General features: G+C 37.0%; 1 protein-coding gene across 1 annotated transcript; it reads right to left on the bottom strand.

Annotated features, from left to right (window-relative positions):
- Positions 1–23,780: 23,780 nt before the first annotated feature.
- Positions 23,781–24,743, bottom strand: LOC129245265 (uncharacterized). The gene has a single exon (XM_054883339.1). It carries the CDS (start codon positions 24,446–24,448, stop codon positions 23,963–23,965), a length of 486 nt encoding a protein of 161 aa, XP_054739314.1. The 5' UTR covers positions 24,449–24,743; the 3' UTR covers positions 23,781–23,962.
- Between the last annotated feature and the right edge of the window lie 2,483 nt (positions 24,744–27,226).

Here is a 27,226-nt window from a genome sequence, read left to right on the forward strand (position 1 = left end):
GCAGCAATTTTCTTGGCCAATGCTCACTGCTATGTAACTATGTGAAGGCGTGAATGTGCGCTAGTGAGGAGACATAAACTTATGAGCATTTTATGTACGATTTGTGTAGGTTACAGGTCAATCATTAAATGTATAAATCAAAATGGCGCAGAGTGCAGCGAGCTGGGATAAAGTTGACCATAATGCTAGGCGGCTGGTCTCGCAAAAGCAAACGAATGCGGTGGAGTGAGTCGAGGAAGGCGAAGATAGAAACCACTTGAATATTACCATTACTTACTCATACGTAAGTGTGTCTATGTGTAGAAATATAGATTAAATGCCGTACTAAATTATTTTATGTGCCGAATTTTGCTGCAGACGCTCGTTTTGCGATAACTCCCAGAGAAACTGTTTTCCAAGCAAACTCAGTGGCTCATAAGCAAAAAATCATAAAACAAGAATTTCGAATTTTTTGCAGTTGAAAGGAAGATTCGAGCAGAAACCACGGTTTGGGGTCTATAATCAAATAGTGGTAGCGCTGGTGTTCAGCGGCTGATAAATTAAGACAATGTCAGAGGGATTAATGGTTAATGAGAACGATTGCTTTTGATATAAAACAGTGCGTATTTTAAAAGCTACCAAATTATTAATAATGATTTTACGCTTTCAAAGCCGATTGTTATTTCTATTGATAATTGGAAAAGCACACTTTTGACCATACATCCAAAGTTATACAGGTAGATGCTATTTCTGGGATCACCACATCTTTTCTTCAGGTAGGCAAATTTGAGTGATTGCTGTGTGGTACAAGGCAGTATTTCTTGGTCACACATTTCTGTACCTGTTCCGCTTGGTCTATTAGCTTTTGTGTTTTTGGGCCCTTTCCAATCGACGAGGCTTGTCCGCAGGCAACAATCTTTGCGTCAATTGAATCTTATACGGGAATAAATGCAAATCAATGCGGATAATTCGTTGTAAAGTGGTCCGAGCAATACCCAACTGCTGAGAACGGCGATTTTGGGATGTCCTTAGCGACGTCTCAACACTGGCCCTTACAAGAGCAATATTCTCATCCGGTCGCCTTGGTCGGTTTTGATTTGGCATCTTTGGATTAGAAAGAGCATCACCAGTCGAAAACCTTTCGTACAAACGTTTAATGGTGTTCTTAGAAGGCGCACTTTTCACATTATTTAATTTTTTATACGCACGTTGAGTTTTCACAATTGACTTCTTTTGTTGAATGTAAACTTCAACAATTTGGGAGCGCTCGCGCAGCTGTACTGTTCCATGGTAAAAATCTGCTTGGACTGACGCTTCCAACGCGGTATGTCATTAAGCGATCTGACGTCTTTGTCAAAAAATACAGGGTTGCCAGATGGGTCCGTCGAATATGGGCAACCCTGTATCATTAATAAACGAAACAAATAAGAAAGGTCCTATACCACCCTGAGATACACCAGAGGTGGCAATAAGCTGCTTCGAAGAAAACCCTGCTGCAACTATTTAGTTACTTAAATCGTATGGGCAATCTTCAGAAAAAACTGAAAGAGTTTAGAGACAGCAGATAATTTGATAATTGGTCTGCAACTCCCAATTTCGCTTTTATTACCGCTTTTGTAAATTAGAGTCACTGAAGTCAGGTTCCAATTCTTTCAGCCAAGGGTTTATTAACTATTACCATAGAGCGACAATTTTTAAGCAATATCACAGGAAGATCGTCGACATCCGATTGCGAAGAATTCTGGCATCAAACTCTAGAAGACAATTTCCGAATGGCCATATGCTCTCCCTGAGTATCTTCATCAAACACGAACAAATAAGTTCGCTGCATCACTGACAATGGAGGCAGTAACGCCCTCATAAAAAACAGTGAGGAAAGATAGCGGCCACCCGTCGAGATGCAAATATCTGACCGGAGCATCCACCGCACACTGAAAAATGATTTCAAAGTCAAGTCTAACAAGACCCAAAAGGCGCATGATTTCACACCAAAGCAGCAACAAGTCAGACTCGAGAGAGCGAAGGAGTTGCTTCGCTTGGCCGAAAGCGGTCAATTTCCGAAAATTGTGTTTCCTGACGAGAAAATTTTTCACATTGAGCAATTCGTAAAATCTCAAAACGATAGGGTTTATTTGACCGACCGTTCACACGAGAATTTGAGTAATGGATTGGCCACCAGGAGGCAGCACCTGCCACTGGTAATGGTTTGGCCCGCTTTAACCGCAGATGAGCGCCCTCCAATCGTTTTTATCGAGCCTGGCGTCAAGGTAAATGCGAAATATTATCGGGAAAGTATTCTAGAGGTTGATTTGAAGCCGTGGGCAGACAAAAATTTCGGTGACAGACCATGGACGTTTCATCAGGACTCGGCAACTGGCTAAAAACCAACGTTCAGAACTTCATAAAGTCCACACAATGGCTCTCAAAATCAACAGACATGATTCCATTGCATTATACTCTTTCGCCCATTTTGGAGAGCAAGATTCCATTGTCCGCGAGTAGGCCAAAATACATACTTGCAAGTCAGATTCGGGCAGTTTGCTATACGTTGCTGGATCGTCTCAAGACCTTAGTCAAGGATCACCTTTTGGCTCATATCCAGAAAAAGTAATTTTCCAAACTAAATTTATGGCCTTTTTAATTAGTTATACTTCGAGTGCCGGACCCTGTATTATATTCTGAAGTCAGCAGCTGATGAGAGGTTTTAGAATTGTTGCGATTATACGAAAGTATGATTTTTGTCCAGCGAAAGCATAAAAATATACAATATACTCATATGCCTAGAATGCAAAGTAGAAGAAAATATTACAATAATGAAATTAAATGAAAGGAGTTTGAGAAAATATTAAAACAGAAATATTTTTGAATAGTAATGCCACCTAACCAAACAATTAATATGAACTAAATTAATTAACTATTTGAATATGTATAATATTTAGCTATCTATATAAATATACAGAATAATTTTAAATAGGATTGCCACCTATCTAACAAATTAAGTTAACATAGCAGATAACAAAAAAATAAGTATTACAATATTTTTATCAAACGAAAGCTGTTTGAAAAAGTTTTAATCCACACGTTTTTTAGTATAGTGTTGCCAACAATCTACAAAGATTAAACGAAGCCTGCTTGGAATAGTTTCATTCAGCAAAGCTTTCGAGGAGAGCTGCCGCTTTATTTAACAATATTTTTTTTTTACTTAAACGTTAAAATACTCATCAGAAAACTGAAGTCAAGCCAAAAATAATTACAAAATAATTGAACCATCTGTAATAAAAACTACAAATTAATAAAAAAAATGGAATAGAATACTATAATGCGCACAATATTTGTAGAACCCTCAGAAAATCGGAAAAAATTATAATTCGATCGTTAATGGCGGTATTTTACACGCTTGAGCGCAGAGATCAGAACCGGCGAGGGAGTGTCTTTTGTACCTCTGTGGGCAAAAAGTAAGGTGAATTTATTTGTCAAACTTCGCGGGATTAAAATTTCGCTCTAGTTATTTTTTTCATGAGTTGGCAGCACTGTTAATAACATCTGGGCCAACTTTCATGTGAATGTCATTATCAGTAATATATTTAGCTTGTGTTTACCAAACGAGCAAGAGTGCCTTTTTCGATTTTTACAATGTCTGATTTGATTGAGCAGAGAAGTGCTATCAAATATTGTTTGCGGAATGAAATTTCGGCTGCGGAAACATTTAGCATGTTGCAGAAGGCATTTGGTGATTCGACCAAGTCGCAGAAAAATGTTTATAAGTGGTACAAAAACTTCAAAGAGGGTCGAGAACGTGTTGATGACTTGGAGCGCTCCGGACGACCATCGACGTCAACAGATGACCAACACGTCAATAAAGTGAAGGAGTTAATGCTCAAAAATAGTCGGTTGACTGTTAAAGACCTTACTGATATGATCGGAATATCAGAAGGAACTGTGAAAACCATTTTGAAAGACCATTTTGGCCTACGAAAAGTCAAATCTCGTTTGGTACCGAAAACTCTCAATTTCTTGGAAAAAATTCGTCGCGTTGATGTGTGTGAAACAATGCTTTCAGACTATCAGAACAAGCTCAAATGCATCATTACGGGAGATGAGACTTGGATTTATGCTTACGACCCAGAAACAACCGACCAATCAATCGAATATCGTGCTAAAGACGAGGCCAGACCGAAAAGAGCACGTCAAAGTCGTTCAAAAATAAAGGTCATGTTGACAGTTTTTTTCGATTTTCGTGGTGTGGTGCACTATGAATTCCTTCCACCTGGCCAAACTGTTAATAAGGAATATTATTTGATCGTTATGCGTCGTTTACGTGACCAGACCAGAATTATGGGCCAACAACTCTTGGTTTTTGCATCACGATAATGCGCCGTCTCACACTGCACTCGTTCTTCGTGACCATTTCGCCAAAAATTCCACGTATATCGTTCCGCAACCACCGTATTCGCCTGATTTGGCTCCGTGTGACTTCTGACTATTCCCAAAACTCAAGAGATCACTCCGGGGAACGCGTTTCGAGTCGATTGAGGAGATAAAAGCTGAATCGAAAAAAGTGCTAATAGCTATACCGGAAATGGACTCTTTCGCATGTTTCGGGGATTGGAAAAATCGTTGACATAAGTGTATTTCATCGAGAAGGGATTATTTTGAAGGGAATGAAATTGATTTACAAAAATAAATAAAGATTTTTCATTTTACAACCAAATTCACCTTACTTTTTGCCCACAGAGTTAAAAATCTTAACACACTTGGCATGAATTTTGAATCCCAAAATAGGTCTCTATGAGCTTCTTCTTCTTCTTTTGTTTGGGTGTTTCTCTCACCACTGTAGAACTCCGTGTGAGTTTGTTAAGAATATCATTTCCTGCATTGCATTTCCTCTAATCTCAGTTGCTTTTTTACTGAAGCACTCCGTTCACCAGTTTAGAGTTCACCTGGTTTGATCAGATGGCCTTACTAGCCAGCGGCTTGGCTGTCCGACATGTTTGCTGTATTCCAGTTTCGATTGTTGTTATTGTAACACTATAAGCATTCCCCGTAAATTTTGAATGTTGCTGGAGTGACAGCCCTTGGCCGAAAATAAATCTGGGTCGTTGCGGTAATGCAGAACCGATTGTCATGGCAACATTCAGTTTCGATAGTTGCTTCTGATATTAAAGTTAGGGTATTTTTCTATATTCCTTAAAGATATATAGACATATTCCTTTTAATGACTTCAGTGCATCTTTCGATTGCCCAATAGTCAAAATAATAAGCAAATCCATAGCTGTTGCAGGTAAATTTATGGTTTGTGTACATGACTTACAGTTAGCAGGAGATCGCAAGTTATCCTTCACTCCTCGTTTTCTGGTAAACCATTTCACTCAGCTTCCTCTGCTGAAACTTTCGTACACATATTTTTATTTTTCTTTACTGCGTAGCCTAACAAAATCAAAACATGAGCCGTAAATCCTTCAAAACTTCGCGGGACATCAGTTTTCTTTAGATTTAGGGAGTGAGTATTTCTGCATAAAAATAATACGAGTTCGGTTGCTAATAAATACACAAAACAACTTTTCTGGTGTGTATGTAAGGTTTAGTCTGATTAGAGAATATTTTATATTTTATTCTCTAAAACGTGGAAGTGATTTATGCAATGCCCACGATTTTCAAATCGGTCTAAAGTCCAACTACTTAAGTAAATAAGCCAACTTAACACGCATCACTTGCCAAAAGGTCGTCAACAATTCTTCAGAGGATTACTAAAGCGGATGAGGAAAACCAAGGGCTTAGCTCATACTCACAAAGTTACACACATTCAGATATGACTAAGTAGATATGTATGTAGGCAGTGACATATCAAGTTTCTTCATTCATTACGCCAAGGCATGCATTTTCGAATCGCACCGCAATTAACAGCCGAACAAGCGAATTAAGATTTTCTGGCGAAACTTAAACGACCGAGAATTTGAAGGATTTATTTATGTGCAAGTGTTTATTTGATATAAGTGACATGTACCACATACATATACATACATACCTATGCCTGTAGATATATGTATACACGAAAGTTCTAAACAAATAAATCACAAGAAAGGGGCTGAAGAGAAAATTCTTGTAAGGTCAAAGTTAAAAGGCAGGATGAGATGGCATGAGCAATGAGTCGAGCGTTAAGAAAGCGAGGTGAGCAACCGCAAAACCACAACTATTTACTATCGCAGTTAGACAAAGGAGTCTGGGTGCCACTGATATAGAGCAATAATGCAGTACATTGATAAGTCAGAAACTCGCAGGTCGCCGCAAAAGATTAAACGAGTGGAATGCATCAATGCTTATGGGACCCAGTGTATTTATTACACTGAAATATTAACGAACGTGTTGCACAGAGGCAGCAATTTTGTAAACCTAAAACCAAAAAAACAAAAAAAAAACACGAAACTACCTGAAGCCACAGTAGCAGCCAGAAAACAATAAAGTTATAATAAAAAAATGTAAGCTTCCGACAACAATGAGGTGTGAAATTGAAACCGCTTGGAGCATCGAGCCAAAGTTTCAACTTCGAAGGCTTTGCAACTTATCAATGGCAGGCAATCAGTAGCCACATCGTGTTAAATGCCAACAAGGCATAACAAAAGCAACACTAGTAAGTAGAAAAAGTGAGTAAAGAAGTAGTAAGTAGGCGAAAATTTGCATTTTGTAATTTTGAAGTTTATGTTTTTTCACCGTTTTATTTTGCTATTTAACGCCAATGCTGATAATAACTCTCGGACAATGGGAGCGAGTATCGGCAGCGTTAAAAATAACGGAAGCTTTTTACGAAAAAAATATACAAAAAATGAAAATGTTGCAGTGCATTTACTGCACTTCATTTTGTTTGCTGCAACGGGTTGCAAATTCATGGAATGATAAGCGATTGGGCAGTTAAGAGCATAGGAAAATTTGTAAGTCACATAACTGGACACCGTAAAACGAATGCGTACACTTTGCCAAAAATTAACAATTAACCGTTAGTTTTAAAAATGTATCTGGTTTTCAAATTTAAAAAAATGGCTTGCAGTGTTTGATTTTCTTATGTAACTGCGATTCATGATTATGATTTTCTTGCAAACTTCTCGACAAAAGTCAAAAACTCAAACTGAATGAAAAATGTTGCATACAGCAGTTGCAACCTAGCATTAAATACTCTAAATTATCCAAACCTTTCACACTAACCGTAGATTTAAAGTAATTAATACCTTTCATACTGTTTTGTTTTGCACAACAGCATCCCTCAGGGCTCTCCACTCTCTGTTCTTATGTTTATACAATAACTGCTTTCAATGAAATTAGCAAACTTATTAGTAATCATAAAAATGTTCTTACATATGCTATACTGACGAATTATTATTGTTTTCTGAACTTAATGAACTAAGCTTAATTTTCAAAGAACATTGAATATATTTAACACTAGAAAGACCAAAGCCGTCAATTTGACGGCATCACGATTTCATTCTTAAATATTTTGCAAAATATGTTTTTGTTCATTTTCATATTTTATTACTTTTCCTAATTTGTTATTGTTTGCTCAAATAACTATAGAAAACTTTTAGTATATATGTGGCTTATGAAATTCCTTTAGAAATACCTAATAAGACCGCATACCGTCAATTTGACGGCAGCGATAATAGTAGAAAACAATGCTTTCTACGAACTAAGATTTCCTTGATACAGGTAACACTTTTACTGTAAATTTGCGCAGAGGTCGAGGGGTTTCTCGTAGATCAATTAGTGGCGGACGAACAGGGTGTGGTGGACGTCCATCTAGGACAACTTCGGGGCAGAAGTCGGTATATTACAGATAGCAAGTGACGGCACAGAATGGACTTGTATTTCGCCGAACGCTTTTGAAGTAGGACGTTGCAGTCAGCAAAATATACTTAGAGAAATCTCAGGACCTACTCCATACGCCAAGCGATATATTCAAAATAACAAACCAATTTCTGCGTGGAGGCTATTGATTGATGAGTACATTCTTCGACGTATAAAAGAATGTACTGAAAAGGAAGCACATGACAAGAGTCAAAATGAAACTTGGAACTTATCTCTAGACGAACTAGATGCCTTTATTGCTTTGATTTATGCTCGTGGAGCCTACAACATGAGCCACCTTGATTTGGATATCTTGTGGTCTGAAGATTGAGGGCCACCCGTTTTCAATAAGACTATGAGTAAAAATACATACAAGGAAATCATGAAATACTTACGATTTGATATGAGAAGCACGCGTTCTGTTCGTTTAGCTAATGATAAATTTGCAATGATTTCTGACATATGGAAGAAATTTATAGATAATTGTCAAATGTGTTACATTCCTGGCGAAAATTTGACAGTCGATGAGCAGTTGTTTCCATCAAAAACTCGCTGTCCATTTTTACAATATATTGCAAACAAACCGGATAAATTTGGCATAAAGCTCTGGCTGCTGGTGGATGTCGAGAGTATGTATCTATGTGGTGGATTCCCTTATCTAGGAAAAGACGAAAACCGTCCGAACGATATTTCATTACCCGAACATGTGGTTTTGAAACTAGTACAACCCTATTTCAAAAAAGGGCGAAACGTTACCACTGATAACTTTTTCACGTCGATAAATCTGGCTAAAAAACTAATGGTCCAAAAGACTAGTATTGTTGGAACAATGCGGCGTGCAAGACGAGAAGTACCACCAATTTGTAAAAATATTCATACCACACGATATGAATCGTTTATACTGAAATCAGAGACTAATACAACTCTTAATGTCTATCAAGGAAAACCAGGAAAAAATGTTATTATTTTGAATATTTTGCACCCAAATGTGAGCATAGGAGTTGATCGAAAAAAGCTTCCCGAGACAGTAAAATTTTATAAAGAAATGAAGTTTGGTATTGATATCATTGACCAAATGGCACGAAAGTACACCGTAAGAGCTGGGACACGAAGATGGCCCGTTCAGGTTTTTTACAATATACTTGATTTAGCAGCTATAAACTCATGGATTCTGTACCGAAAAGTTACGGGAATAAATATTTCTTGGCATGATTTCATCTTACAATTAGTGAACGATCTACGTGCAGAGTATTTGAAAAAAAGAACTACTTCAGCTACGACTCAAAGGCAAGAAAGTAATTTTGAAACAAGTGAACAATCTACTACAAACAATAAGAGGCGGCAATGTTAAGTCAATCATAATTGTAAAAAAATAGAACGTGTGAAAACTGCACAATATGTAAAAAAGCTGTTTGTGGTAAATGTATAGATTAAAAAAAAATATTATTTGATACAAATGTTACTTGACTTAAGTGCTATCCTTAATTTGTAACTACTAATAAAAATAAAATTTTAAATTTTAATTTCGAAGCGAAATATACAATAATTTCATGTGCATTCTGATTGAATCTCTAATACCGTCAAATTGACGGCTGCGGTCTTTGAAGGTATAGTTAGATACGCGACCCTTCTAGTGTTAAGAAAGACTTAATAGTATCAAAAATGCTTGTCATCTTAATACTGTTTAATTAACTCCTCAAGGCTAATAAATGTCACCAGGGCACTCGCATTATCGAAGATAGACTAAGAAGATCTTTCCATTTATGGCAACAAACTACTTTACTCATACACTTACCATACGGCTGTAAAAAGAAGCATCTGCGCTATGCCTAAATCGCTAAAAAAATGTATACCGCCGGAAGCCGGTCTCCCCACAATTGAAAAGAGATTCATGGTGAACACAAAGAAACTTATACCTAAGCTATTTCTTTGCTGCTATATGAAGCAGTGGTCGGCGAGCTCCACGAAATAAGACTCCACGTCGCAAATCGACGATTATACGGTGCATCGATTACGCCAGATGAATTGGCACCACTTCTGCTTCACCGCACCAAAATGAACAGTTCCCGCCCTGGCTGATCTGAGCGAATCTAGATTTGTATTAAACTTAGCGAAATATTTACATATGGTAAAAAAGGCACTAGCGCCACTGTATACCAACGTCACACACCGCTGCTTCTCGAATGGAGTTTATGTTTCTCTGATGGGTCAAAACTGAGACTATCACCTCGTTCGCAGTTATCAACTCGAAAGGAGAAACAATCACAGCAGGCATTCTTCCTAGCTATGCCTCCGTTTACACAGCCGAAGCTGCAGCGATACTTAATGGGATTACCTTGACTGAAAGCTCTTTACCGAAAGCGGTAACGAAAGCGGTAAATAGCAAATCAGTAATTGAACTAGATGCCCATCATCACCTGTATCCGGAGCAAATTATTAGAAAATAGCGACCGCATAAAACTCATGTGAGCTCCAGGCCATGCAGGCAGACTAGGTTACGAACGAGCTAAACTCTTTGGGAAGAACCACTTATAACTTTTGACTATATTTCCAAAAAAAAAGACATACAAATTTATATATCCCAGGACTATAATGTATAAATGGTCGCTTGGGTATCCAAACAGGATAAGTCCAAACTGCATTCAAAGCATTTGTCCGCTTACGACTCGGGCAAACAATCGCCTCCCATACCCTTCAATAGTAGTTTCCATTCATACGTTTTCAGTTCTTCTTGCTGCCAACATTGTCACTCATCGTCTTTAACGGTCTGCCATCTACGCAACGACTGCCCATATTTTGCACCTATCAGAAAAAATATCTTCCGTAACCATATTCCGTAAATATATATGTATTAAGAGAGGGATTCAGCACTGTGACCTGGAAGATCTATTGTGTCCCTTAGTAGATACAGAGTCTGAGCTTAACTTTCATAATAAATTTTAGTATTTGTTCTATTTTATTGGGCTTTATTTCCCCCTCTGATAAACGAGGGGGAAATAAAGAACCTGCGAGTTACATTGGAGTGTATTCCATATGGAGGTTAGTAAATTGGTGATTGAGTATGCAGTACCCTGTTAGAACTCCTGTGAACTATCTCTTCTGTGATCTAAAATTATTCCTATTTACCTCTACTTCCTGAATAAGTGAGAATAAGTCACCCTTTCCATACATTTCCACATAATACCGAAAACGCAACTAGTCCAATTTGTGGCGCAAATCACCAATTTTGGATAGGTTGAAAAAGTAAATAAAAACTGGCAAATCAACGTATAAAATATATTTTAGAGTGTAGTGAAATATTATTAAGATTTTTTTTTTTTTAATTTTTTAATTTGTGGGTTGACGTAATATTATATTTTTTTAAATGTTACTATTTTCAAAAGTTACATATTAATTTTTTTTTTATTTAATTAAAAAAGCTTCAAATATAAAGTACAATAAACAAACACGATCAAAGCATACTTCTTTCACATACAGCTCTAATCCGTTTTTTGGAACTAGTTCAACTGTAGTCACTCTGGGACTAGTACGTATTCTTCCAACAAATATCAGCCCTTGAACTAAGACGCACGCTGAGTACTTTGATTTTCCACTTTTCCATTACAGCGCAGTTCCCAACGTCTACTGGGGTCCACCCTAATTACCAGTTTAACTATTATTCCATAGGCTGACTCAACACACGCATATCCAATCCACTCAATTAAATGTAAAATGTGTAAACATTACCTACAAATGCGCCCAGTTACCTAATTAGGCATTTAATATTGCATTCAACTTCACAGCCAAACTTTAAAATGTAATCTCACACCTACTTTGCCCCTAGCATGCGACGAGTACCTTGCCGCTCACAGTCAGCAGCTACTCAAAGTTGATGGGAGTAGCACACACCTCTGACACTTAGCGACCTTCCCTAATTCGTTCAAATTCATTGAGCTGTCACCAATTTGTTTTGTAATTAAGGAAGAAAATGATGAGGAAGAAGAAAAAAACGAAGAAGAAGAAGAATAAAAATATTTAGCACACACACACAGTCGTACATTTAAGGCCATTATCTACGCGTGTAACCGCTCTCTCACATTCGTTGCAACTTGTAAATGGGATCTTCAACTTCTTGTTGACGAATTCAATTTGAAAGCAGATTTGGCGGTGGGCTTGAAAAAATCTTCAAAAGAAGAAAAAATATAAAAAAAAATCCATGAAAGCTTTAACACTTTAGTGTAAGAGGTTTTATCATTTACCTGGCATCAGAAAGAAACTTGGAATTGACTAAAATATCAATAGTAGTAATTTTTTTTTACATAATTTTTTAACCTCTCGATTTCTATTGATTTGAAACTAAAAATATTTTATAACTTAATCTTTGCTTGATCTTTTTCAAGAATTTTAATAAATTTTTAGCTTACTGCATACCCATACATACACCTAAAGACAGTATGAGTGCATACATGAATGCCTATTTTAGTAAATCAGCCACTTCATTTACTTCAACCAAATGTGTCCATCAAAATGCTCCACCGATTCGCGCTCAGCTAGTGAGTCGCACTAACTAATCAGCCGCAACGAATGTGTTGGTTGCTGGTTGTTCGACTACTTGGCATGGCGTAAAATTAAAAACATTTTCATTAATACAAAAACAAAAAAAATAATGTTTTTTCAAACTCAAATAATCGCATTAAGTCAAATTACAATCGCCGCTTGGCAGTTGGCGTGAAAACAACATTTTTGGGTTGGTCTCTCCCAGCCTTTAAATGCACTAACTTAAATATCTATATATGTACGTGTGCATATATACACATGAGTATTGTGCTAATATTTAAGCCTTTTAACACTTTTCATTTAAGCACCACTGACAGACAACTGATTTGAGCAATCTTGTCTGCTGCCAGCTACTTAGTTTAGGTGATTGAGGCGGAAAATAGTGGCTCCAACTACTTTTCTGATTTTTTTTCTTTTACTGCTTAGCATTCAATTAAAATGTTAATAATACAAACAAAGAAGGAAATGTCTGAAATGACAGTAGTTTTCAAAATTTAATAACTGTTGTCTAGTTAAAATTATTTATTGATCGGCTGGGGTTTTGCATAATTTAATTTTCGATATAACAATTAAAATGCTTTAGAAATACGGAACAAAAACTCTCAGTTCATCAGTTCTCAGGCAACGTTAAAGATTACTTTTGTATAAATAAATAAAATATTTCTGTTATTTTTAAATATAATCACACGACGGTCATTATTGTCTGAATGTTTCTAAGTCGATGCCTACAGGTAATGTGCGCATGGAAAATTAAATGATAGATAGCTTCTTGTTAAGTTGTCGTCCTTCGTAAAGAAGCCATCTGCTGGTCTAAAACTGTAGGCGCCTCCAAATCAAGAACCGCATCAAGAGATATACCACAAAGTGGAAAAAAAGCCCGGCAAAGTACCTAGCAAAGGACATACAGCCGGGGGGAAAAATACGAGGTGTGTTCAAAAAGTATCATGAATTTTGAATTTTCGCAGGTTACGTATATTCGAATTTCGATTTTTTTGTGGCGATATGTTGGTACTCATGTGTCTCACTCATGCCAACGAGTTCGGCCATTTTGAATGATCAGCTTATTGTTGACAGCTGCTTTGCTTGCACGTGTTTCGGCTCGTCTTCGATTTGTACCTATTCAAAAAGATGGATCAAAGAATCTGTATAAAATTTTGTGTCAAAAATGAAATTAAGTACGCGAATGCATTCCGAATGTTGACTGTGTCATACGGAGAAGCTACTTTGGACCAAAGCAACGTTTATCGGTGGTACAAAATGTTCTCAGAAGGCCGAGAAGATGTGAACGACGAAAAGCAAGCCGGACGCCCGAGTACTTCAACAACAGACGAAAAAATTGATCAAGTGAAGGAAATGGTATTGGCCAATCGTCGAATCACCGTTAGAGAAGTTGCTGAGGACCTAGACATATCGATTGGCTCGTGCCATTCGATTTTTTTTTTTTTTTTTCAATGATTTGGGCTTGAGACGGGTCGCCGCAAAATTCGTACCAAAACTGCTCAATTCCAACCAAAAGCAGCATCGCAGCATGAACATTGCTAATGAGATGTTGATTCCCCAGATCTGGCCCCCTGTGACTTTTTCTTGTTCCCGGAACTGAAAAGGCCTATGAAAGGGCGACGCTAAGCTACGATTGACGAGATAAAGACGACATCGAAAGAGGAGCTGAACAAGATAAAAAAAATGATTTTTTAAAGTGCTTCGAAGATTGGAAAAACCGTTGGCACAAGTGCATAATATCTCATGGGGATTACTTTGAAGGAGACGAAATAGATATTAATGAATAAATAAATAAATCATTGGCCGCCTTAGTCGAATGGTTTGGTGCGCGACTACTATTCGCAATTCACAGAGAGAACGTCGGTTCGAATCTCGGTGAAAAAACCAAAATTAAGGAAAACATTTTTCTAATAGCGGTCGCCCCTCGGCAGGCAATGGCAGGTCTCCGAGTGTATTTCTGCCATGAAAAAGCTCCTCACAAAAATATCTGCCGTTCGAAGTCGGCTTGAAACTGTAGGTCCCTCCATTTGTGGAACAACATCAAGACGCACACCACAAACAGGAGGAGGAGCTCCGCCAAACACCCAAAAAGGGTGTACGCGCCAATTATATATATATATATTATATATATATAAATCATTTTTGAAAAAAACACAAAATTCGCGATACTTTTCGACCACACCTCGTATAGCACCTCAACATTTTGACCAGTTCTGACTATTTTTCTTTTCTTATTTAACTCTCTTTCATTTTTAGAAAAGTATAGCTCATTGTCTAACAAAAACAGTCCTAATTTCAAACTTTATATATTACAAAAATCAGAAAAAATTAAGCGAACTTTCATAAAAGTTTCAAACTTTTTAGTTTTGTAGCCACTTAAATTTTAGTATAAGAAAGTTTGGTTTTTTATAGCATATCTATCTATGAAATTTTATGGTTTATCGAGAAAATATATTTCTTCGCCTTTTTATATTTTTTCCAAGTTTGTTCTTCTTGTTTTCCTTCAAGCAGTGAAATCTCTCTCCCGCAACTGCAGTGCAGCCTAGTTTTGGATATAAAGCACTAGAATGCCTTTACTGAAACGAAAATACCAAATTCCTATTGAATTACTTAAAGAACTTTGTTATTTGGACTAATTGCCTTTACTGTGTGCGTTTTTTAAATACAATAAGTGGGTTACAGATATGTATGTACCATAGACAATATTGAAAAACAGAGTTTTAAAAATCCATCCTTGTGTTTAAAACTAATGTCAGTAGAGTTTCTCAAAAAGAAGTCCAAAAAACATTTTTTCGCAATATTTGAGGTTATGTAACAAGATAAGGTACTACTTTTTCAAAAAGGTCGCTATGGTTAGCATTATCCGGTATTTTTTACTATGAATACAACTCTATAGTCTTAACTCGCATTCAGTAAATTCAAAGGCCTTCCCCGATATTCTTGCATAACCTCGAAAGAACGAAAAAGTTAGATCTTGACTTTCAAAAAATATAAAATTTTATAAAACTCAGCAAATTTTAAGAGGCACTGAAATCTTCTGAGTATAAGTTTTAAATGAAAGAGTGGTCTTTTTCAGCTTGTGTTTTATTTATACAATTTTTTTTTTACTTACAGTAGCTCCAAATTAAGAAAAGGAACAAACACCAAACTAAAAATTTTCGCATTTTGGGTATAAAAAAGCACTAACTTTATTGCAAAGAGCACAGGGTGGGTAACACCGCACAGCTAGATTAGTGTGACACAATGCACTCTCTAATGTGCGCAATCTTGTGTTCATCATTCTTGGTACGAAACAACGTCAACAAAAAAATTCTCAGAAATCAAGGAAATTTTTGTGCCTCTTCAAATTTGCTTTTTACTAAAGCTTAAAGAGATATCAAATTGGGTACCCAATTTTTTTTAATTGTGATTAAAATTTATGAAATAATGACAATTTTCCAAAGTTTTATATGTAAATCTTGTGCAAAGCTCAAAGCTTGGATTTATAAGATATTTACTTTTTTATAAAGAAAATAATTTCAGTCAAAACGTGTATTGGTAAATAAATAGCCAAAACTTGTCAAAATGTTGCGAGCTATGTTTTTTGCGGCGCCGTGCACGCCAATTGTAGATACAGTCGAACGTCACTCTAAGTTTTGAGTGACGAAGTCTTTTAAATAGCAAATCAACCTAAGAAATGTTACCTTTTGATTCTGCTTTTAGTGTTTTTTTTATTGTCCTTGTGTCAGTTTCCATATAGCGAATTTTTCTTCTTTTAACGAATATATTTTGCAGCCAAACCTGCCAAGGATGATAGATTATAAATAATTTCACAATGAAACCTGATAATCCAGCTTCCTTGATTTTGAATTTCGAGAACGATTAGTCTCACTTCATATCCATTCGGCGACAAAAGGGGGCATATAAAGAGATCAAAAGAGACAGTCAATGTCTAGTTGTGCAAAACTAAATGAGGTACTCCAAAACTCCAATTTAAAATAATCTTTTACTATGGGTTTAAGTTCTTACATGGAAAAACTATCACCTTACGAGAGAAAAAAGGACATGGAGATATGAGATGACGACTTAGTTTTTTAATGCATCTAAACTAAATCATCATTTTAGTAAGCGAACAACTGCAATGGGTCGTGCAGCTTCTGTAGAGAGGAAGATGAAACAGCCAATCCATGAAGGGGCACAATAAAGATTTTAGATCGCAGTGCTAAATCCACTAATAATAATAACCTGAAAGTTATCAGCACGTCCTAAAATGGCTATTTGGTACATTTATTCACGAATGTTCAAATTCATTTGATAGAATTTTCCAGATTGAAGTAATTTTTGAAAAATCGAATATATAAATTTGTACGTATTTTGTAATGACAAACTGGTAATAAATCCGTAATGACAAACTGGTTTCAAATCAAATTTTATTTCAATTAGTACATAAGGTTTAAGTGGAGCCATATGGATTGAAATCAGGTCTCACAAAATGAAACAGCCTGAAGGACCTGGCATGTTGTGGCTTTTGCTGACGAAAAAAATGTTGTCGAATACCAAAAGACCAACCGCAGAAACTATCAGAATGACAGATGGCTCTTTTTCAATCGTACAGAGGTTTATGTTGGTAGTTCATGCATAGGTAGTTCTCAGCATTTATCGAGATTCTAGAGAAAAGAGTGAATCTTTGAGGTTCGGTCCCTTCATTCAAAGCAATGGAGGCTCATAACACCGAACTTATGGTAAGCTAAATCTCCAGACCTTAATTCTCTGCATTACTAAGTGTGTGAGCTTGAAATCAATGAGCATCCTAATTATACCATTTATCCCCGAAGGCTGCATTTAATACTTAATACCTTAATAGTCAATATGAAAAAGGAGCATTTGATCCGGGCAAGCAATCGTTTCCGAACGCGGATCGAGGAGGTTGTTGCACCTATTGGAAATTTTGTTCAATGATGTTATAGAAATATAATAAGTGAATGTTATGTAAAAAATTCGCGCAGTTTAATAAAATATTATTCAAAATAAAAGCTAATTAGTTTGACTCTCAATTTGTCCTCAAATACCATACGCACTCGTATGAGTCGCGCCCCGGGGTCGTTTGCCAAAGAAATATTTTACCATCATTGCAAAGTGGACTAATTTGTGATCAACACTTGAAAGTAGTCATCAGGAATTCCAGTCCTGCGAGGTACTTTCGGCAAATGAGGCAGTCAAATGAATGTTTTAAAGCCATGCAAAACTACCAGAAAGTTATTACTGAGATGGTAAAAGATAGTTGAAGGATCATTGGAGTAATCCTAATGAAGTTGAGGGAGGTTATACTGCATGTGACACAACTAATTTCACTTCAAAATTCACATTCCTCAATTTCTGTTTCTTACTTTTCAACCAAACTGCGTAATAATCAAAATGGAATAGATAAAATATCATACGTTTTGAACGTTTAAGAAATCAATGTCTAAATCACATGCCACAATGGACGCCAATCTTTTTCTTAAATACTCTAAAAAGCCCTTTTTAACAAACCAGATTCATGGGTAAATACACAAGAGGTACTAAGAGCACATACGTCCAAACACAAACACAACAAAGGCATCTCTTTTTATAGTGCGAATTTATCTAATAACAGTTAGAATCTAAAGTGGCAATAAATAACTGAAAAATGGCAGAAAGTTGTGAAGCAAAGAATTGTGCTTCCATGTCGCACAAACAACACACCACCAAAAAACAAACATGAAAAAGTAACTAGAAACTCTTAAAAGCAGGTGAAAGAAAAAATGGAGCGCTTATTGGTCATTAGGGCGAAAAATGCGACAAGGCGCTCACAGGATAACGAAAACGTACCTGCATACACGCACACATATGTATGTATATGGTTGAGTATATGGAAATATAATAAAAATCCTGGATTTTAATGCAATTTAAGTTTTTCAAACACAAAGTTGCAGCAACAAGAGATACAACTACAAAATAACCTAACTAAATTGGATGCGCGCACACACCCAACAATAAAGTAGTGCTGCTTTGGCTTAGCAGAAAATTAAATGGAATGAAGATAAGCAGAAAAATGGCTAAACAACGCAAGACAAGGCAGGCCTTCGAGGCAGAGACAATACAACCACAAACAGCAAAGGCCCCAACAGCGCGAATAATGCGATTCGCTACGCGCAACCAAACAACACACCAAGTTGCAACTGCTACACGAAAAGCAAAAAGCAAAAAATAAAAATAATACAACACATGCACAAGTTTGTTTCGTACGCGCGTGTTATTTGCAGCTGAACTTGGTGCATTGTTGCCGCCTTTTAAATAGTTGATTATGAGCTTTTTGCATGCCACAGCGCTATTAAATAAGTTGTCCATATGTGCACACACACATACACTCATACACAGATGTGGCAGTGATATACTTTGAGCCTGTAACGCAGTTTGTACGCAATGTTGCAACAACTAATAGATCGCTCGACATTGCGGCGCTATTGACAATATTCGTTTTGCTGTCATTGCGCGCCGCCAATGGGTGCTGTCAATAACAATAACAACAATAAGAATAAAATCGTGTATTGTTGCGTCTTTAATTTGCTATCAACACATTTTCTCATTCACATGTTGCACGCGAACTCCGGCCTCCGTAACTTCTCCTGTAACTCATTTTTGTGTTGTCATGCTTGCTGGGAAATTGCAACAGCTGGCACAGTTGTTCCGATTTGTCTACAGCTACAGCCAACATACAATCATACATATTTAACGGCATGCTGACTACATTCGTGCATTCATTCGTGTGTTCGTGTGCTTTGTTATTTTCTAGCGTTCGCCTTTATTCGCTTTCTTCATGTCATTCTCAGCTGTTTGCGTGCTATGTGTTGGTCAACTTTTGACAGCTGTCAGCTGTCATACAAAAGATGCAGTAAGATTTTCTCATCTCTGTCAGACACTTTCCCAATTCGCACGACGATGTATTGAGTATTTCTTCAATTTAGAAGTCTGCAAAAAAACTAAAAATCTGCTTATTGTGGTGGGCAATTGGATCTGCTTGTGACAATAGTATAACTCCTAAGCCCATTTAATAAGAAACACTTAGCCGTATTCGGATTAAGGGCACGCGAGATTTTGTCGCTTTTGACCGGCAGTAGAGAAAGGTAACTGCTGTACTGTAGAATGTACAAAATTCATACAAAATTTTATAATGAAAATAAAATGGTTTCCTCCAGGTTTGAATGTGGGCCCATTATGGGGATATCCACATATCATATAATCAGTAGTATAGAGCAAAGCCATTCATTCCCATTGCAGCCGGTTCTGCGTTACCGGAATTTCCGGCGTTTTCCCCACCAAGGGCTGCCGCCTCAGTAAACTAGCCCTGTCTAGTGTATCGTAACTCACAGAAAAGCCACTGCGACAGACTATAACTTCGTAATAAGAAGGGACTGCACTATTCTGCAGTGATCAATGGGACGATCATTTATTTATTGAATTTTTGTCAAAAACACAAAATTTCTTATTAACTACTGACTCAGTGCTAATACAAACGAGAGCTAAAACTATAACATAACTTGATCAATACAATAACAATTTTATTCGAGAATTGAGTGATGCATTTAACCAAAGAGAGAACTGATTTTTAGTACAGTAATTGTAAAATCTAACGAAATGGAAATCGAGATCTTATCAGAATTGTGGAGAGTCCGAGCAATGGGTGCATTGGACTCGAAATTCGTTTTCAATATCTTGAGATTAAAAGACTAAGAACTTAATAAAGTTCTCCCCGGAATGCGAAAGTTGCAGAAGAAACACACAACCAATGTCACCTTGAATGAAATTAAGCACAAAAGACAGCGACAGAATCGACCTTTTGCACTCGAAAGACTTTAATCTGATTAATAACAAGCGGGAGCTATGGGGGAAAGTGAAATGGAATTAGGTATATCTGGCAAAATAATAAATAATGAATAAATCTCACATAGACCACAAGAGTTACCAGTGTTGTTGGAGTCGTATTAAACACAGTTCGTGATATGTATGTACATCTCATGGCGCATTTTAATAAACAGGTTAAACTTTTGTTAGCAATATCCTTCAGAGATGAAAAATTACCGATCCCAGGCAGTTGTAACGAGTTTTGTTCAGAGCAGGACAGCGGCAAAGAGGTGTTCTAATGTTCATCTTATCAAATGTTATACGTGTCGTCCTGGACCAATCCCATTTAGCTGCTTGATAATGGAGTGAGACAGTATCCTGTCAGTACTCCAAAAAATATTTTACATTCCTTCCTAGGGAGTTATAAAATAAAGTAGCAAGCTCGTAGCATTATTTTGGCAATCCTGTGGGAGGTCGAAGATTCCCAGATAGACTGTGCTTCCCGAGTTTGTTCCTCGTCAAGCTCCGTCTTCAAATATATATCTTGTTCGACGTACTCATCCTAGGCAAGCGGGTGTCCGCTTTAGCAAGCTCGTCAACTCTTATTTCCCCCTATTGCCTTGGGCTCTGGTACGCAGTAAATTGTGGCCTGTCTTTTCTCGCTGAGCTCTTACATTGTGGATCTATAGTGTTGAACGCATTCCAAGCTTTAAAGCAGCTAGACTGTTGTTAAAGATGTTTGTGCGAGTTTGAAAGAAATTTTATGCATGAAAATCGAATTCTAAGCCCCTCTACCAGCCATTCTGCTCTATTACAGAACCGGACCTCTTACTAAAGTTTACTTGCGGAATAACGTAGTCTAACTTTCCGTTTATGTCCTGTATGTTACTGTGACCAAAAAGCTTTTGTGAGAACTGTCCAGTCATCCTGAGTCTTACTGCAGATCTTTTGGCTGAGTTTCTTACTACTAATTTGATTGAGTGCCTGTCGAGAAGTCTTTCTACGTCAGTTACACATATTCCTGCGATCCTTTGCACGTACGTTATTTTATCACACGCCGTCCACCATACTAGCGAACCATAGAGAATTATTAATCTGATAACCGCCATGTATATCCAATGTGTGTGTGTGTATATCCATGCGTATAAGGCATGCGAAGCTTTCTTTGCTCTTTCTTCCACATTAATAATAACTTTTTTTATATTAATCGTAAAAATATTTAAGAAAATGGATTTTAAAGCTGAAGACTAGTACTTTGCGATGCCGTTGTGGAAAATTAAAGAAAAACTTTACCTTGCCCAAAAAAAAATTTAAAAAATGGCCAAAATCTGCATTTTTTGACTTTTTACCCTCAAATTGCCAAAAATCCTGACGTGCTGGAGCATTTTCAAGGTCATATTCGTTTTCAGCATAAAAAAACCTTCAAGAAACACCCATAGCCGTTTTAAAAGCTGTAAAAAAGCGTGATTTTTTTGGCCTGTGTTATACATAAAAATGAAGGTTTGTCCGTATACCATCGAAGAACTCATCGGTACTGGACCGATTATTATAAACATTGGTATACAGGTATATATGTATTTTTCCACAGAGAAGGTTTGTAGAATATGCTCATTGATGTCACTCGCCACCAGGTGGCGCTGCAGAGTAGCAACTTCGGTCCCGTTCAACAGATTGTCATAAAAATTAGTATGACCATGTATTTTTACACAGAGGAAACGAATATGACATGTTCAAAGATATACCATAACTCGGACAATCGTTACAAGTGTGTGGATTAAATATGGAGAATCCATGCTTCTTACACGGACAGCTCTATGTGGCTTGCTCACGTGTTGGAAAACCTTCTGATTTATTCGTCTATGAACCAGATGGAAAACCAAGAAATATTGTGTATCCCACTGCACTTCAATAAACACCAAACAAACACAAAGTTATTTTTCTTAAATTTATTATAGTTGTTGGCGGAGCTACGCGCGCCGGGTGCAGCTAGTCTCATATAAAAGTCATATGGGAAAGAAAAATTAGAGCCAGAACTTATTCCAAAGGCTTTGATTTCATCCTTTTTGGGTCTTTGGCCGAGTTCCTCCTCTTGTTTGTGGCGTGTGTTTTGATGTTGTTCCACAAAACCGTTCCAAGCCGACTCCGAGCGGCAGATATATTTTATGACGAGCTTTGTCATGGGGGCGACCGCTATTAAAAAAAACTTTTTCTTCATTTTGGTGTTTTACCTAGATTCGAACCTAAGTTCTCTCTGAATTCCGAATGTTAGTCACGCTCCAACCCATTCGGCTACGGCGACCTGGTATTGGGGATATAATAAAACTACTGCAAAATATCACGAGATTTAGAGGAAATGACTTGAAAACATTACTTAAAATTTAAAGAGATACATGAATATGCATATCGATAATTGATTTAGTTCGATAGAGAATTTGAATGGTGTCTAAGTGTCACTTTGATCTCAGGGAAGCATATTCCAGCTATTTACTGAACACTTCTGTGGAGCATCTGTCCCAAATGGTTCCAAAGTCAACTCCAGGAATAAGTGAACTTCAGCCAGTCTTCATATCTTTAGGTTTATGCGATTACCAGACATAGTGATTGTTCTTCAGGCGGAGACATTGCCAAGCAATAATAAAAATGGTTGGCTCTACACAAAACACGGCCAACTAGCCTTTAAGGCAGTGAAAATCAACTCCTTAAACAGTAAATTAATCGAATCTCGCAAAATTAGCTAATTGCATCTACAATCGTGTGGAGCTGCAGAGATTTGTGAGCTGGTGCTCTCAGAGGCGGACTGGGACAAGAGCACAGCACCTCTTACTGCATGCAGTTGTAACTCTCTTGGTGTCGCATACAACTCCGAACAAATTCTTCATTAAAAACATTATTTCAAGGAAGTCTGGAAAAGGGCTTCGCGGATCGTTTCAAGATAGAAAACGGTCAGAAGTTTAGTCTTCTAGCACCAGCACGAAGCTTTTTTAACCCACTTAATCGTAGAACCAATGTCTCTTCCTAGGAGAATAACTGAAAATACGTTGGGAATTAGAAGGCAACTTGAGCTCAGACTAACGCTATTCCGATGGGCCGCCAGGTCTTAGTGGACCCGTATACATCTTCATGGAGAGGGGGAACTATCTTAACCTAACCCACAATATTTTAGAAGTGCGATAGCTTCTCAGATGTGTGTAGAAAGTAAGCCAATATAGCTGAGCCTAAGTCTCCCAAAAGCAGAGTGGCGGAGGAGTAGAGGCTAAAATGGCTCTGCCTTATCATCCTCATTAAGCAGCTACTACAAAACAGGTTGAATTCTGAAGGCCAATGTTTTCGCACAGTGCGCGAATGAGGGATATTTCTCTGGTTTAATAGTATGTTCTTTTACGAAATCGTCATCCTGAATTGGTCAATGACTTAAGGCATTTAACCCGTACATGCAGGAGTATAAAGGACGCATCCTTCCCACCCATTAGCCAAATAGAGATTTTTTCGATCCGTTCCGTTTTTATTTTATTTTTTTTCTGACTGCAAATACTTCTGCGGAAAGAGTGTACACTTTTTTAGTTGTCCTTCATCAGTTTTGGTGTTTACTTACACAGGTGATCCAACAGTATTTTAGTGAGCATAGCTCTATTCTAGCTTTATTTAGAAATTATATAGATTTACATATGCATACTTAGCAAACTGCTGCTCTGAATCTATAAAATGAAGTTTTAAAAGCAAAATTCACATTTTCTTTCCAAACTTTCCTTTCGACTTCCTCTTCCTGTCACTCTCACTCCCTTTTAGGTTGAGTTTTCTCCATAAGTTCGGCCACTAGCTCCAACAATATCGGCACACTTTTCCGTTCGAACTGTCCGACTACCCGCTCAAGTTGAGAACGCACCGGTCGCACATTCTCCGTGCCACTTTCCTGTGCAAACATCTCCGCTGTATAGTGAAAGCCATGCCAATGGAAGTATTCCATGATGAGCTGATGCAACCAATGTAGACGTGAATCTTGGCGATAGCTAGTCTCGTTCGTATCGCCCTCAGCGCAATTACCACTTACACTACTACCAACGCTCAGCTGACTCATATCGGGCAATGAACGCCCAAGTAACGTGGTGTGGCTATCATTCTTGCCCTTCATCATCGCAACCATTTTAGATTGCAGCATACAACGCACCTCCTGCAATACACCATCTTCCTCGAATTTTGTTTTGATTGTGTCATATAATTGATTGATGGCTTCTTCCCTCGAGATGTAATTCTTCGACATTTTGTCCGTTGGTTTTTCTTGCTTGTAGCCACTTTCCCTTTTGTCCACCTAGCAAAGCTTCGCGAATTTCACGATTGCTATGGGAAGGTGTGTTTGTTTAATTAGTGAGTGGATGCTGCGATTTCAATTAAAGTGTGTTTAGAGATAGTCGAAGTGGAATTGTGAAGACGTACAAAACGGAATAAAATATAAACACTTTTGACAAGCGGCGATAAATTTCGAAGACACAAAAACAGAATTTACATGCACGAAAAATTTTGAAATGAAACTTTTTTTAGTTTTGTATGGGTTTGGGGCATGATTCAATTAAACAAGGTTAAGTAAAGTTTGACAACTGATTTCGGATGCTACTTAATCCATTGATGCAATTTGGAAGCAAGGGAAAAAAGGGCATAAGTTGATCCCCTTTCGGAAAATGTAGTAAAAAATTGAAAAAGGTCGTTGTAAGCCATTGAATAATTTTATGTTATTTTATAAGTGGTACTTAATTATTTATATTTTTAACTTAACTATTCCCATGGATTTGTATCATATATATATCATATATAACATATATATATGTATTTTGACCATGCATCGGATTGGAATCTATAGGTGCCATTTGTAAACCTACACTGAAGTAATAAATATAATAAAACAACTTGAGAATAGTGGAAACTCTTAACGAGGAAAAACCACTTTTATTTCGTCACGTCCGCCAATCATACATTTGATTTTTTAACGAGATTACCTGCAAAGTTAGAAGTATAAAATCTGTGTTAAAAAAAGGTAAATTTATATACAGTCACTCACATTCAAAGTCAGGCAGATGCATACGAAAACTTCTAGACATAATATCCATGTTTTGATGAAAGAAAACACGTTCTACCTTTTTCTGTTTTTTCACAAAAGTTGTTTTATTTAAAAACAACAAAAAAAAAATATATTCCAAGTTGCTTTATAAAATCTTAATGTATAAAAAACTGAAAAAGGCCACTTCTCTGTCTCACATTTAAAGTCGGGCAAACCATGTTTTGCAAATATGCATACCGTTATTTCTAAATTTTCTATACTTGTATTAAAAGTTATTGTTCATTGTTGCCTTGTCAATCATTCGGTGAGTTTATAAAAGTATTTTGCAAAATGCCGCGTAATGGTAAACAGTCTACATTGGAGGAACGCAAAATAGTAATTCAACTGCACTTAGACGGAAAATCTGAGCGCGCAATATCGAAATTGATAAAAAAAAGCAAGTCAACAGTGCACGATATTATTGCTAGATACAATGAAAGTGGTTTCATTGCAAATAAGCATCGTGGAACCGGTCCAAAGATGAGAGCATGGTGCTAAGGGAAGTGAAGAAAAATCCATTCATTTCTGCTCCAAAATTAACTGCGATGGTTAAAGAAGCTTCTGGGGTGGAGGTAAATCCCGAAACAATAAGAAGACTTCTTCGAAAAAATGATTTTCACGGCCGAGTTGCGCGGAAGAAGCCCCTAATAAGCAAGAAAAACCAAAATGACCGGCTTGTTTTTGTTCGCCAATATATGGCTAAGGATTTCGATTTTTGGAGCACTGTAAGTGGGGGAAAAAATAACAATTTCATGATTTTAATATTCATTCTTTAGGTATTATTTACTGACGAAAGTAAATTTAATTTATTTGGATGTGATGGAAGGGGAAAGTGTGGCGCAAACCGAACAAGGACCTGGAAGGCAAGAATTTAAGAAAAATGGTTAAACATAGTTTGGGGATGCATGGCGGCGTCAGGAGTTGGAAAATTGCATTTCATTGATGGAATAATGAATAAACACGTTTATTTAACAATTTTGAAACAAAATTTGAAAGAAAGCGTGAGAAAACTAGGCATCGAAAGTAGTTTTCAATTCTACCAGGACAACGATCCCAAACATTCCTCATATGACGTCAAGAGCTGGTTGTTATATAACTGTCCAAAGGTAATAAAAACCCCTGCACAAAGTCCCGATCTCAATGCCATTGAGCATTTGTGGGATGAATTAGGTCGCCGGATGCAGGAAAGGCAGTGTACATCAATTCAACTCTTGAAAATTGCTCTGCAGGAAGAATGGAATAAAATAAGCCCTGATGTTTGCAAAAAGTTAGTGGAATCGATGCCAAGCCGGCTACAAACTGTTGAAAAGCAAAAAGGTGGAGCAACGAAGTATAATTTTGCGTTGTGTACAAATTTTTTCACACCTGTGTATATAAATTTTAAGCAGTTATTAACAAAAAATCAGATTGATAATCTGCAACAAAAGACTTACCTAAATGTGGCTATGTAGCAGCTATTAATCAATGTAATTTTCACAGAACTTTCAATAGAATTAAAAGATGCGAAAGTCTAAGCAAAATGGAATAGGCAAAACAATATTGCCTGTTAACTTTTTCAGCAAAAATTTTAATTTCTACGCTTTTGAGTACTTTTTCTTTAGAATTTGCTCTGAAATAAAAAGTAGCTTTTCCAAGAGGACAACACGGATTTATTAAGTAGCTTCAAGATGGCTAACACAGGGTGAAAATTGGCTACTTACATCACCTTTAATTATTGCTTCATGGGTATTGAGCATTGGTTTAATTCTGAACAGCTTAGGCAAAGCTTCTTAGAAAGAGTTGATTGGATTCACTGAATCATCTTTTCCTGAGTATCCTAATTAGACTCTGAGGTCACCGAATGAACTCTTGATGAAGGAGATGCCCGCCTATCCTAATTTAACCCTACATTGAAAAATGAGTAAGATAAATCTAAGATGCTGAAATAAGAGTTAAAAAGTTTCATTT

Source organism: Anastrepha obliqua, chromosome 4, assembly GCF_027943255.1.
Source record: "Anastrepha obliqua isolate idAnaObli1 chromosome 4, idAnaObli1_1.0, whole genome shotgun sequence".
NCBI lineage: Eukaryota > Metazoa > Arthropoda > Insecta > Diptera > Tephritidae > Anastrepha > Anastrepha obliqua.